General features: G+C 41.3%; 1 protein-coding gene across 1 annotated transcript in view; it reads left to right on the top strand.

Moving 5' to 3' along the window:
* Positions 1 to 12,897, top strand: part of BANK1 (B cell scaffold protein with ankyrin repeats 1) — an 857,480-nt gene extending 844,583 nt beyond the window's left edge. The window contains exons 19-20 of the mRNA XM_073639073.1: positions 1,208 to 1,281; positions 12,279 to 12,897. Coding sequence (XP_073495174.1) covers positions 1,208 to 1,279 — 72 coding nt within the window. The 3' untranslated portion in view covers positions 1,280 to 1,281; positions 12,279 to 12,897. The remainder of the gene's footprint in view (positions 1 to 1,207; positions 1,282 to 12,278) is intronic.
* Positions 12,898 to 13,484: the final 587 nt, after the last annotated feature.

Raw genomic sequence — 13,484 nt, 5'->3', positions numbered from 1 at the left:
CCACAGAGACCGTTGGACGTCCTGGGTAAGGGATGCCAGCTAGCCAGAAATGTCCGGCAGCATGGAGGAGCTCCTTAATCACTTGCTCCAAAGTCAGCAGCAGCAATACCAGCAACATTTACAGAGTCCACCAGCCTGGCCGAAGAAAGCCGCATCAGGTGTACCATGTGAACCTGCTTAAGCCGCGACGAGATCGGAAACCCATGGGAGCTCCTTGCCTGGGAGCCACTCCCGAAGGCCAGGTGCAAGATGTCACAATAGCGGAGACTCTATTGCCAGCCCAGAAGCAACAGTGTCGAGAACTGCTACGGCAGAATCATGACCTGTTCTCTGAGTTGCCGGAGCATACACAGGTAGTAGAGCATGATGTGCTAACAGAGCCGCACATAAGGGTGAAACCGAAACTCTACAGGATTCCTGAAGGTCTCCAGACTGGAAAGCCATAGCTCAGGAGGAGCTAAAGACTGCTATAACCTGTGTGGGCGAACCCCACACTCCTATAGACTGTGCTACAGTTTACCTTTTGTTTTGTCATTATGCCAGGAAGGCTGTGTTTATTTTGCTGAATCTGCAGAGCTTTATGCCATACAATAAACCTGCAGAGGAAACTGTGTCCTGAGTCTACTTCTGAAAGCAGCCGAGGGAGTCGTCTCACCACAATATATATCTGGTTAATAATATACATCAATGAAAGAGTTACATTTTTGGAATCTTACCCCAATGAATTTTAGAATATGATGTCTCAAACATCTTTTCTGTATTTTTGTAGCAGAATATAACAAAAAGTTATTATATAATAGCATATTTATAATATTTACAGAACTTAATAACTATGAGATTCTAGGATGATAAATCATAACAAAAAAATCATGATTTGGAGCCTAAAGCAAAGAAACAAATTCATAAATAATGAAGAATACAGAAGTCGTGGATCATAAGTTGGTGTGCTAGGAGGCTTTTATGACATACTGTGCATTTTTAAAACAAAGATTTTTGTGTGGGCGAGGGTGTCTCAGCATTGTGTTCAAAACTTTGGCTGGGAGTTAATCATTAAATTTTATTTTCAACATAGAATACTTAAGACTGTTACTAAATTAATATGCAGTGTTGCTAGAAATGCTATTTAGTTTATTTCTTGCTTACATTATAGCTAGTTTTATTTTCAGTGTTTAAAATCACATAACATATTTCACTTTTGTTGTTTTAGCATTTATCTACTTCTTATTATCCATTAAAAAAAGATAATGAAATAGCTGGAAAATCACCGCATACTAAGTAATGGTGAGTACAAGGGAAGTTGTCATCAGAGTTTTCATTACTTAAAGAATTTGGCCACTACTATTTTTAGGATAGACCATCAATATCTGTTTTTTGGGTGTGCGACACCTGGCATTTCTGCAGATCAGCTGTTAGCGACACCAGCACCGGCTAGAATTTCTAGGATAATGCCGGACCTCAGCATTTCTATCAAAACTATAGAGGCTGTGGCCGGGAACTGCAGAACCACATTCATATAGGGAGTGGATTTGCAGTATCCAGCTGTGGCCACTATAGAAATGATAAAGCTGTTGTGTCCCTGCAGCAGGAGAGAACTGCCAGCACCCCTGCCGGCACCGATAACAGCTGATCAGCGGGGGTGCCATGTGTCATACCCATACAAATTAGATACTGATGGCCTATCCTAAGGATAGGCCATCAATGAAAAAGTAGTGGCCAACCCCTTTAATGATGGCCGTGATGGTACAATGTGTAGAAATACCATTTTAAACAAGCGTCTGTGCAAATCATCAGTTTGACCGTCAGTGAGAATGTAAATTTGTTTGGCTGCTGTTTACCGCTCTGTACCAGTCATCTGGGCAGTTCTATAGAACTAAACAGTTATTACTAGAAACAGAGGGTCAAGTCTTTGATGTAATTATGCTGACTGTTCCTGATTGATATCACGATTAGCAGAGGATATCCGTACAGAAGAATGAAAAATTTGTCGCTCCTGGATGTTGAAGATGAGAAAACAAGACCAAGAAAAAATAAAAATGGCCTTGACAGGAAGGGGTTAAAGACTTATTCCAAATATGATATCTCTTGACATGTTTATATGTTGATAACCACTGCTGTTATAGGAGTTGCTCAAGTAAAAATAAATAATAAAATAACATTTCAAGAGGCATTTAATGATCTAAAATTTATAAATAAAAAATTACTCACCTGGCTGAATCCTTGGTTCTCTAGTGCAAACTACTTTGTTGGTCTCTGGATCAGAAATGGTGACATCCCATTCTCATCTGACCACTAAGTCCTGAGATTGGCTTCAGCAGGTGACTCGAATGTGACGTCATCAGCTGTGCACCTGATGACATCCCATTCCAGTCATCTAACTGCTGTGGCCAAACAGTAGTCAGACCACTAAAGAATTGGACGTCATCACTGTGCCTTACAGAAGCAGAGAACACTGGAGAACCATGGGTTGGTTCAGACAGGTTGGTATTGCTTCATTTATTATTTTATGCCAATAAATGCTTGCCAGAGAATTTTTATTTCATTTGGACAACACCTTTTTTGATCAAATCTGTCTTTTTTTAAGTTATAGACATCTAACAAAATAGTTTCAACAACATTCAGTACAGAGATCAGCCAGTAGTAAATACAGAACATGAATAGGTCATCAATTTAAGATAAAGACCAAAGGGTGGGAATTTATTGAGTTTATTTAGAGTGAACAGGATGAAAAGACACAATGTCTTCAAGTTGCCAACAACACATATACATGGTTAATAAGGAAGCCTGTTTTATGTTAATATTGATAACAGAGTAGGTCTTGAAAAGCTGTAAAGGATGAGAAGGGAGAGGAGAGGGTTCACATCAGACAAATCCTGTAACGAAGAACCAAACTTGTACACTAAGAGGTGGGACATTTATTTAAAATAGCATTTTTTCACTTTTACTGGAGCCATGATTTGATCCCCAAATATATTAATTTAAAATTGGTCCAACCTACCTTTTAACTACATGCTGTAGTTAAAGCACCACTCCAGCGGGTTTATTTATTTCAGTGCTGGCGTGGTACTACTAATCTAAGTTCCTTGACCCTAGTATTATACTTACTAGCTGCCGTCTGCAGATCTTCCCGACGTCACCCAGGTCCTGCATCTTCATCTTGTGACCACAACTTCTGACTGACCGGAAGTCAGAGGTAACCATCACAAGCTCACAATGTAAGTCTATGAAAGCCTCGTCCTGACTCTCATAGACTTACATGGAATTGTGACTGGAGCGATCCGACAGGAGTGGCACCGATAAAATATGAAGATGATGGCGTGTGAGTATAATACTAGGTGCATGGGAACTTAGATTAGTGAGAACACTCCATCACTGCAACAAAAAAATCTGGAGTGGTGCTCTAATGAAAGCATAGACATACACTACCGTTCAAAACTTTGGGGTAATTTCGAAATTTCATTATTTTTGAAAGAAAAGCACATTTTTTTTCAATGAAGCTAACATTAAATGAATCAGAAATACACTCTATACATTGTTAATGTGATAAATGACTATTCTAGCTGCAATCGTCTTGTTTTTATTGCAATATCTACATAGGTGTATAGAGGCCCATTTCCAACAACCACCACTCCAGTGTTTTAATGGTACGTTGTGTTTTCTAAGTGTGTAAGGCTATGTGCTCACGATGCAGAAATGAAGCAGAAAATCTCTGCAGCATTTCTGCATCTCCCTGACAGAAAAAATGCATGCAGATTGTGCATGCGTTTTTCCTGCAGAATACATGCGGAATACATGCGGATTCACATGCGTACCCACATGCGTTAACGCATGTGTTTCCGCATGTGGACTGACAAGCACTTTCCAAGCGATAGCATCACTTGGAAAGTGCTTGATGTATCACCCTGGCCTGGATGCCACAAAATGTAATAAAGCTGTGTCTGAGAGCAAGGGGGAGGTTCTCTAGTCAGGGGAACATTAGCATGCAGTACCTCCTGTCTCAGGCCAGTAGGGGGAGCAGGCTGCCCCTATAAAAGCTGGTGCTGGGGGCAGGGTTAGGGAGAACTGGATGACCTGTCTCAGTACTGAGACTTGTCCCGGAGCAGAGCAGGGACAGAAAGTTGTATTGCACCTAAGAGGAAGTGTGGCAGGAGGAGAGCCACAAGCCAAGCCAGAGACAAGAGGCAAAGTGAGCCTGTCTTGGCAGATAAAGGACTTAATTTACCAGACTTTGGTGTCTGAGGCTGGGAGGATTCCACATCCCACCGCAGATAACCAGTCCGCAGGGGACTGTATGTTCCTTGGCCTAAGAAACCTGGAGGCTCTGCCACAACAGAAGGGACCAGTAAAGCCGTACCAGGCCGGGAGCAGAAAGGAACCCACGTCGCAGGCCATACAGGCGAGAGTACACGGAAAGCTCGGAAACGTGGGCTGTTACCCTATATGTAGGAGATAGCCAGAAGGAGCACAGAAAGCATGGTAGGCCTACACCCTCACCCTGACCAGGGCCAATTTCCCCATTGCTCTCAGACATCCAGGTCCCCTCCTAGCCGGGACTGTTTATGGGTCAGTTTACCTGTTTTAGTAAAGGCCCTGGACTGCAACCTGTTGTCTGTGTGCTCCTTCGCGCCTCCAGCACTACCGGTACTGGGACTCTCACCACCATCACTCCCACCATCCATTATACTGCCCTGGGGCCGCAATCTTCCCGTGGGGAGTCACACTACCCTAGCTGCACACCTCATCAGCCCCAGCGGTCTGCATGCAGCGGCAGTTTCTAATAACCGCAATCTACGGGTGGTGTAGTCGGACATAATCATCAGCGCATAACGGGCTACCACTGGCCTGACCACCCTGAGCCACGGAACCGGGTTGCCACTACTACTCCCATCGTTCCCCTACTGCCCGGATGCGAGTGCCCCACGGCCCAGGGGGCGAGTCACTTGACAACTAGGTCACACTATATAAATCCATGCAAAAGGCATGGATTTATATAGTGTGACCGTAAAAATAAAAAAATAAAGCTATACTTACCCCCGATCTCCCGCCGCGTGTGCTGTCGCGCTCATCCTGGCTTCTTCCGGGTTGCTGCCATCTCGCAAGACAGCCTGCAGTCACATGACCGCGACGTCATCTCAGGTCCTGGAAGATAAGCGCTGCAGGGGCCGCCGGACAGGTGAATATAAACTTTATTTATTATTTTATTCTTTTTATTACAGGTACAATGGTATCCAGGTCTGGAAGAGAGTCTCCTCTCCTCCAGACTTGGGTACCATCCGCACATAGAGACGCATATAATCCGCTTGCACAAATGTACAGACACGGATTATATGCGTCTCAATGCAAGTCAATGGCGGCGCTTCCACTGCGCTTCCGCAAAATTAATGAACATGCTGCGGATTTATTTGCGCTGCAGAAATGCTGCGGAAAAATCTGCAGCATGCGCATTGACATTGCGGAATGCCATTGGGGACCATGGGGTGCGGATTACCATGCGTTTTTGATGCGTTTCCGCTGCGGAAATTCTGCAGCATAAACGCATGAAAAACGCATCGTGTGCACGCAGCCTAAGAAGGCTAATAGATGTTTAGAAAACCCTAGAAAACCCTTGCACAAGTATGTTAGCCCAGCTGAAAACGGTTTGGCTGATTTGAGAAGCTATAAAATTGACCTTCCTTTGAGCTAGTTGAGAATCTGGAGCATTACATTTGTTTGTTCTATGAAACTCTCAAAATGGCCAGAAAAAGAGAACTTTCATGTGAAACTCGACAGTCTATTCTTGTTCTTAGAAATGAAGGCTATTCCATGCGAGAAATTGATAAGAAACTGAAGATTTCCTACAATGCTGTGTACTACTCCCTTCAGAGGAGAGCACAAACAGGCTCTAACCAGAGTAGAAAGAGAAGTGGGAGGCCCAGCTGCACAACTGAGCAACAAGACAAGTACATTAGAGTCTCTAGTTTGAGAAATCGACGCTTCACAGCTCCTCAAGTGGTAGCTTTATTAAATAGTACACGCAAAACGCCAGTGTTAACGTCTACAGTAAAGAGGCGACTCCGGGATGTTGTCCTTCAGGGTAAAGTGGCAAAGAAAAAGCCATATCTGAGACTGGCTAATAAAAGGAAAAGATTAATATGGGCAAAAGAACACAGACATTGGACAGAGGAAGATTGGAAAAAAGTTTTATGGACAGACAAATCAAAGTTTGAGGTGTTTGGATCACACAGAAGAACATTTGTGAGAACCAGAACAACTGAAAAGATGCTGGAAAAGTGCATAATGCCATCTGTCAAGCATGGTGGAGGTAATGTGATGGTCCGGGGTTGCTTTGGTGCTGGTAAAGTGGGAGATTTGTACAAGGTAAATGGGATTTTGAATAAGAAAGGCTATCACTCCATTTTCCAATGCCATGCCATACCCTGTGGACAGCGCTTGATTGGAGCCAATTTCATCCTACAACAGGACAATGACCCAAAGCACACCTTCAAATTAAGCATGAACTATTTAGGGAAGAAGCAGGCAGCTGGTTTTCTATCTGTAATGGAGTGGCCAGCGCAGTCACCAGATCTCAACCATATTGAGCTGTTGTGGGAGCAGCTTGACTGTATGGTACGCAAAACGTGCCCATCAAGCCAATCCAACTTGTGGGAGGGGCTTCAGGAAGCATGGGGTGAAATTTCTCAAGATTGCCTCAGCAAATTAACAGCTAGAATGCCAAAGGTCTGCAATACTGTAATTGCTGCAAAGGGAGCATTCTTTGACAAAAGCAAAGTTTGAAGGAGAAAATTATTCTTTCTAATAAAAATCATTATTTCTAACCTTGTCAATGTCTGGACTATATTTTCTAATCATTTTGCAACTCATTTGATAAATAAAAGTATGAGTCTTCATGGAAAACACAAAATTGTCTGGGTGACCCCAAACTTTTGAAAGGTAGTGTATATTGTAGCTCCTGGGTCCCAATATAAAACTTGTAGCAGGACCCTGCACCAACCATGTTCCATTTATCAAACTGCTACCTTCTTTGCACCCTTCATGCAGCTCCTACCTGTGCACCACCTATAGCTACCGATCCAGATTACAAACTACTGTAAATTAAGAAAATAAATTAATCTATTATTAGGCAAGAGGGTAGCCATAAGGAATTTGAATGTCCCTAAGGCTATGTGCCCACAATGCAGAAATGCTCAGGATTTTTTCCTGAGCGTTTCTGCATCTCCCTGGCAGAAAAAAATGCATGCGGATTGTACATGCGGATTGTACATGCGTTTTCCTGCCAGGGACATGCGGATGTGAAGCGTTATTCACTGACATTTCCGCATGCGGATTGACAAGCGCTTTCCAAGCGATTAGCATCACTTGGAAAGTGCTTGTGACAACTAGGTCACACTATATAAATCCATGCAACCGGCATGGATTTATATAGTGTGACCCGAGAGAGTGTTTAACCGGTTCCCGACCGCCCACTGTAGATAAACGTCGGCGCTTGCCGGGCTCTGTGCAGCGCCGACGTTTAAAAACGGTGGGTGGTCTCGCAGCGCTCAGGACCCCCAGGGTCCTGCAAGCGCTGCGATTCCGGTGCAGAGCGTTAGCTCTGACAGGGAACATCATCGGGACCTGATTAGATCAGGTCCCAGTGATGTTAACCCCTTGCTGTCTTCTATATGCTGCGATCTATAGTGATCGCGGCATATAGGAGACAGCAGGAGGAGAGGGGGTCGTCTTACCTCTCCGAAGACTTCCGTTTCCTTCCAGGACCTGGGGTTGCTATGGCAGCTGGAGGTCACATGACCGCCTCCAGGTCTGCCATATATGGTGTACTGTCTGGCTCAGCCTGCAAGCTGAGCCAGACAGGAGACTGACTGAAACAGTCAGGGAAGATCTCATGTAATGTAATATATGTCTATTACATTACATGAGATCAGTGATCAGAAAAATAAAAATTAATGTCCCATACAGGGACTAAGTAAAAATGTAAAAAAAAAGTAAAAAAAAAGTTTTTAAACTATTAAAAAAAAAATCACAAAATAAATAAAAATAAATAAATAAAATATTAAACCAATAAATCCGTATATTTTTACAAAACCAAAAAAAGTACACATATTTGGTATCGCCGCGTCCAAAACAACCCGAGCTATAAAACTGTCACACTAATTAACTCCTTCTGTGCGCATCGTAATAAAAATAAATAAAAAACGGAGCAAAAAAATATGCTTTTTCATATCGCCAAACAAAAAGTGGAAAAAAATGCGATCAAAAAACAAAATAGAAATAAAAATGGTACCGCTGAAAACGTCATCTTGTTCCGCAAAAAAAAAGCTGCCATACAGCTCCATCAGCCGAAAAATAAAAAAGTTATAGCGCTCAGAATAAAGCAATGCAAAAAAAATATTTTTTTCTATAAAATAGTTTTATTGTGTAAAAGCGCCAAAACATAAAAAAAATACAGTAAGTGTAGTATCGCTGTAAACGTACTGACCCCAAGAATAACGCTGCCTGATCACTTTTACCACACGCAGAACGGCATAAAAAAAAACCTCAAAAAACAATTCCTGAATTATTTGTTTTTGTTAATTTTACCTCCCAAAAAACGGAATAGAAAGCGATCAAAAAATGTCACGTTCCCAAAAATGGTACCAATAAAAATGTCAACTCGTCCCGCAAAAAACAAGCCATCACATGACTCTGTCGGCTGAAATATGGAAAAATTATAGCTCTCAAAATATGGTGATGCAAAAACTAGATTTTGCAAAAAAAGCGTATTTTAGTGTGTGACAGCTGTCAGTCATAAAAACCCGATATAAATCTGGTAACTCTGTAATCGCACCGACCCGAAGAATAAAGTAATCTAATCAGTTATATCACACTAGGAACGGCGTAAAAAATAAATAAAACCAATTCTTCACCTGCTACTGATTTGTTTATTATGTCTCCCAAAGATCCCAGTAAGGCTCTGCTCACATTTATCCTGTGCTCTGCGCTGAGCACTTACACCAGAGTTTCCGTGTAAATCTCTGAAATACGTGATTCAGCCGGAACCCATGATGGGAGATTCCCTGTAATGAGGCAGATATAGGCCACTGTGGACGCCGTCTAGCCTGGGATCCCACGGTGTCATTTGTTTTAGGCGTGCATAAAAGTGCGGTTGGCCACAGTTTTGTGCACTTCTGAAAAAAAGGACACCGCTAAACAGAGGCCAGACGGAGTCCAGAGTAACTCTGCTGCCTCATTATAGTGAATGGATCCTGCAGGGGTTTCATCTGAATTACATCACTTGGAAATTTAGATGGAAACCCCGATGTAAGTGCTCAGCCTAGAGCTCCGGATAAATGTTACGTAAAATGTTCCCAATAAAAGCTTCAACTCAGTCCTCAAAAAAAGCTAGTCCCCACTCAGGTCCGTCATCTGTTAAAAATATAAGGGACTTCCAAGTTACTGGTAGCAGAAAGGCTCTGGAAAAGCAAAATGACCCTTGCCCCCCAAAAGAAATTCAGAAAATTTTGTGCTCCCAAATCCAAATGCCTATTCTACAATAATTTGTTCTCCAATTGTCAAATAGCGCTCCGTCCCCCCCAGATCTCGCCGTATGGCTGAGCGGTACGATACAGCCACATATGGGGTATTGCCACTTTTAGAAGAAATTGTGTGACACATTTTGGCACCATTTTTACCCATTGCCCTGTGTGAAAATGTAAAATCTGAGGGTAAAACATTTTTTTGTGGTAAAAATATAATTATGCTTTTTTCACTGCCCAATGGTATAAATTTAAAAATTAAAAAATACTCACTACTTCCCTAGATGAATTCCTTGAGAGGTGTAGTTTACAAAATGGGGTCACTTGTGGGGGTTTCTGCTGTTTTGGCATGTCAGCGACTCTTCAAATGTGACATGGCGTCTGCTGCCTATCCCAGCCAACATAGCGCTCCTTTCTCTTCCGAACCCTGCCGTACACCAAAGCAGTGGTTTTCCCCCACATATGGGGTATCGGCGTACTCAGGAGAAATTGTACAACAAATTTCATGGTGCAATTTCTCCTGTTATCCTTATGATAATGCAAAATTAGGGAATGAAAAACATTTTTTATGGGAAAAATGTGAAAATTTTATGTTTACGGCTCAATATTATAAACTTCTGTGAAGCAGCTGGGGGTGCAAGGTGCTCACCACACATCTAGATAAGTTCCCTAAGGGGTCTAGTTTCCAAAATGGTGGCACTTGTGGGGGGTTTCCACTGTTTAGGCACATTAGGGGCTCCCCAAATGCAACATGGCGTCTGCTAATTATTCAAACAAATTTTACATTCAAAAAGTCAAATGGCGCTCCTTCCCTTTCAAACCCTGCCATGCGCCCAAACAGTAATTTGCCTCCACATATGGGGTATCAGCGTGTTCAGGAGAAATTGCACAACAAATTTCATGGTGCAATTTATCCTATTACCCTTATGATAATGCAAAATTAAGGGATGAAAAACGGTTTTGTGGGAAAAATGTGAAAATTTTATTTTTACAGTTCAATATTATAAACTTCTGTGAAGCACCTTGGGGTTCAAGGTGCTCACCACACATCTAGATAAGTTCCCTAAGGGGTCTAGTTTCCAAAATGGTGTCACTTGTGGGGGGTTTCCACTGTTTAGGCACATCAGGAGCTCTCCAAATGCAACATGGCATCTGCTAATTATTCAGACAAATTTTACATTCAAAAAGTCTAATGGCGCTCCTTCCCTTCCGAACCCTGCAGTGCGCCCAAACAGTGGTTTTCCCTCACATATGGGGTATCAGCACGCTCAAGAGAAATTGCACAAAAAAAATTGGGGTCCATTTTTTCCTGTTACCCCTGTGAAAATAAAAAAAATTGGGTCTAAAGTAACATTTTTGTGAAAAAAGTTAAATGTTAATTTTTTTCTTCCACATTCCAAAAATTCCTGTGAAGCACCTGAAGGGTTAATAAAGTTCTTGAATGTGGTTTTGAGCACCTTGAGGGGTACAGTTTTTAGAATGGTGTCACTTTTTGGTATTTTCTGTCATAAAGACCCCTCAAAGTGACTTCAAATATGATGTGGTCCCTAAAAAAATGTTTTTGTAAATTTTGTTGGAAAAATGAGAAATCGCTGGTCAACTTTTAACCCTTATAGCTCCCTAACAAAAAAAAATTTTGGTTCCAAAATTGTGCTGATGTAAAGTAGACATGTGGGAAATGTTATTTATTAACTATTTTGTGTGACATATCTCTCTGATTTAAGGGCATGAAAATTCAAAGTTTGAAAATTGCAAAATTTTCAAAATTTTCGCCAAATTTCCGATTCTTTCACAAATAAACGCAAGTTATATCAAAGAAATTTTACCACTATCATGAAGTACAATATGTCATGAAAAAACAGTCTCAGAATCAGGGGAATACGTTGAAGCGTTCCAGAGTAATTACTTCATAAACTGACAGTGGTCAGAATTGAAAAAATTGGCCCGGTCACGAAGGCAAAAACAGGCTCTGGCGCGAAGTGGTTAAAAATAAAATAATAAATATATACTTACCCTCCGATGGCCCGCGCTGGCTTGCTTTGCTCAGTGCCGGCAGCAGTGGATTGAAAGACCTGCCGACGTCAGCATCGCGTGAGCCGTCACATGACTCTGACGTCAGCGCAGGTCCTTCAATCCACTGCAAAGTGCCGGGAAGCAAGGAGGAGCGCACTGCGGGCCACCGGAAGGTAAATATACATTTATTTTTTATTTTATTCTTTTTTTACAGATTTTTTAACGGTACCTGGGTGTGGATGAGACTCTCCTCTCCTCTACACCCGGGTACCATCCGCACATTAGAACGCGCCAATTACGCAAGTACAGATGCAGTCTTGCGGAATTGGCGCATTCTAATGCAAGTCAATGGCGGCAAAAACGCAGCATTTCCGCAAAATAATAGGTAGTGCTGCGTTTTTTTCCGCAATGATAATCCACAGCGGAAATTTCCACAGCATGTGCACAGCACATACCGGATTATCATTGGGGAACATTGCTGCCCTTCTACCATGCATTTTTAATGCGTTTTCGCAGCTGCAAAAACGCTGCAGAAACGGATTAAAAACGCATCGTGGGCACACAGCCTAAAGCAAAGTTGCTTTATTTGAGTTTCTTCAATTCTTAAAAGAAATGTCCACAGTCTAAGTTTTATTTTGTCATTTGCAATCTTATTAATTTTGTAATAATTTATAAAACTGCTATTTAAAGCAGTTATGGACTGTTCTCACCTTCAGTCATGTACTTATATAATAAAAAATCCCTTTTAATTTATAGGTTTCAACTAACAGAAGAGATGATATTCTGAAGAATTAAGAATCTGAGTATTTAGAAGAAACAGCTCAAGTGATAAAAATGGAAATATTTTTAAGAACTCATACTGACATTGACAGTGGATACTGATATTTAAAAAAAGCCTATTGTATAATGAAATATTACGACAATTTCTACTTTTCATTTAATCCATCCCCATTTTAAAACATAACTTTTTAATTTTACAGTGATTAAGGTATTTCAACATAAATGTTAAAAGACTTTATCTTTTTACTGAATTTAAAACCATTTTAAAGGCTTTGCTTGGTAGTAAAACAGTGAAAGACACATGTAAAAAGTATTGCACTCAAGAACCACTAAGTAGATTTAAGCTGTCATTTAGGCATATAAAAAGTTTAAATGAAAGATTTTGAACTTCACTCTCATTGACTGTTTCTGAGAGTTTCTCTCGATTGCATTATGTAGCTTGTCTTTCTGTGACCTCCAGCACTTCGTCACAGATGGGATCATCATTTTAAAATGCATTTATAACATATCGACAAGATATGCCCAAAGATCCAATAGATACCACCACTGGGACATGTATCTACAGGTGGATCTCACTAAATTAGAATATCATACAAAAAGTGAAACTCATATATGATATAGAGTTATTACAAACAGAGTGATCTATTTCAAGTGTTTATTTCTGTTAATGTTGAGGATTATGGCTTACAGCCAATGATAACACAAAATTCTTTATCTCAGTAAATTAGAATAATTAACAAAAAGCACTGCAAAGGCTTCCTACGCATTTAAAAAGGTCCCTTAGTCTGTTTCAGTAGGCTCCACAATCATGGAGAAGACTGTTGACTTGACAGATGTCCAGAAGGCAGTAATTCACACACTAAGTAATGCAAAGTAAATTTTGCATTTCATTTGGAAATCAAGGTCCCAGAGTCTGGAGTAAGAGTGGAGAGGTACACAATCCAAGCTGCTTGAGGTCTAGTGTGCAATTTCCACAGTCATTGATGGTTTGCAGAGCCATGTCATCTGCTGGTGTAGGTCCACTGTGTTTATCAAGACCAAAGTCAGCGCAGCCGTCTACCAGGAAATTTTAGAGCACTTCATGCTTCCCTCTGCCGACAAGCTTTTTGGAGATGGACATGTCATTCTCCAGCAGGACTTGGCACCTTTCCACACTGCCAAAAGTACCAATAGCTGGTTTAA

The sequence above is a fragment of the Phyllobates terribilis genome, unplaced genomic scaffold, assembly GCF_046119375.1.
Source record: "Phyllobates terribilis strain yellow unplaced genomic scaffold, ASM4611937v1 Scaffold_1__5_contigs__length_1240528914, whole genome shotgun sequence".
NCBI lineage: Eukaryota > Metazoa > Chordata > Amphibia > Anura > Dendrobatidae > Phyllobates > Phyllobates terribilis.
This window is presented reverse-complemented; position numbering and strand designations above follow the sequence as displayed.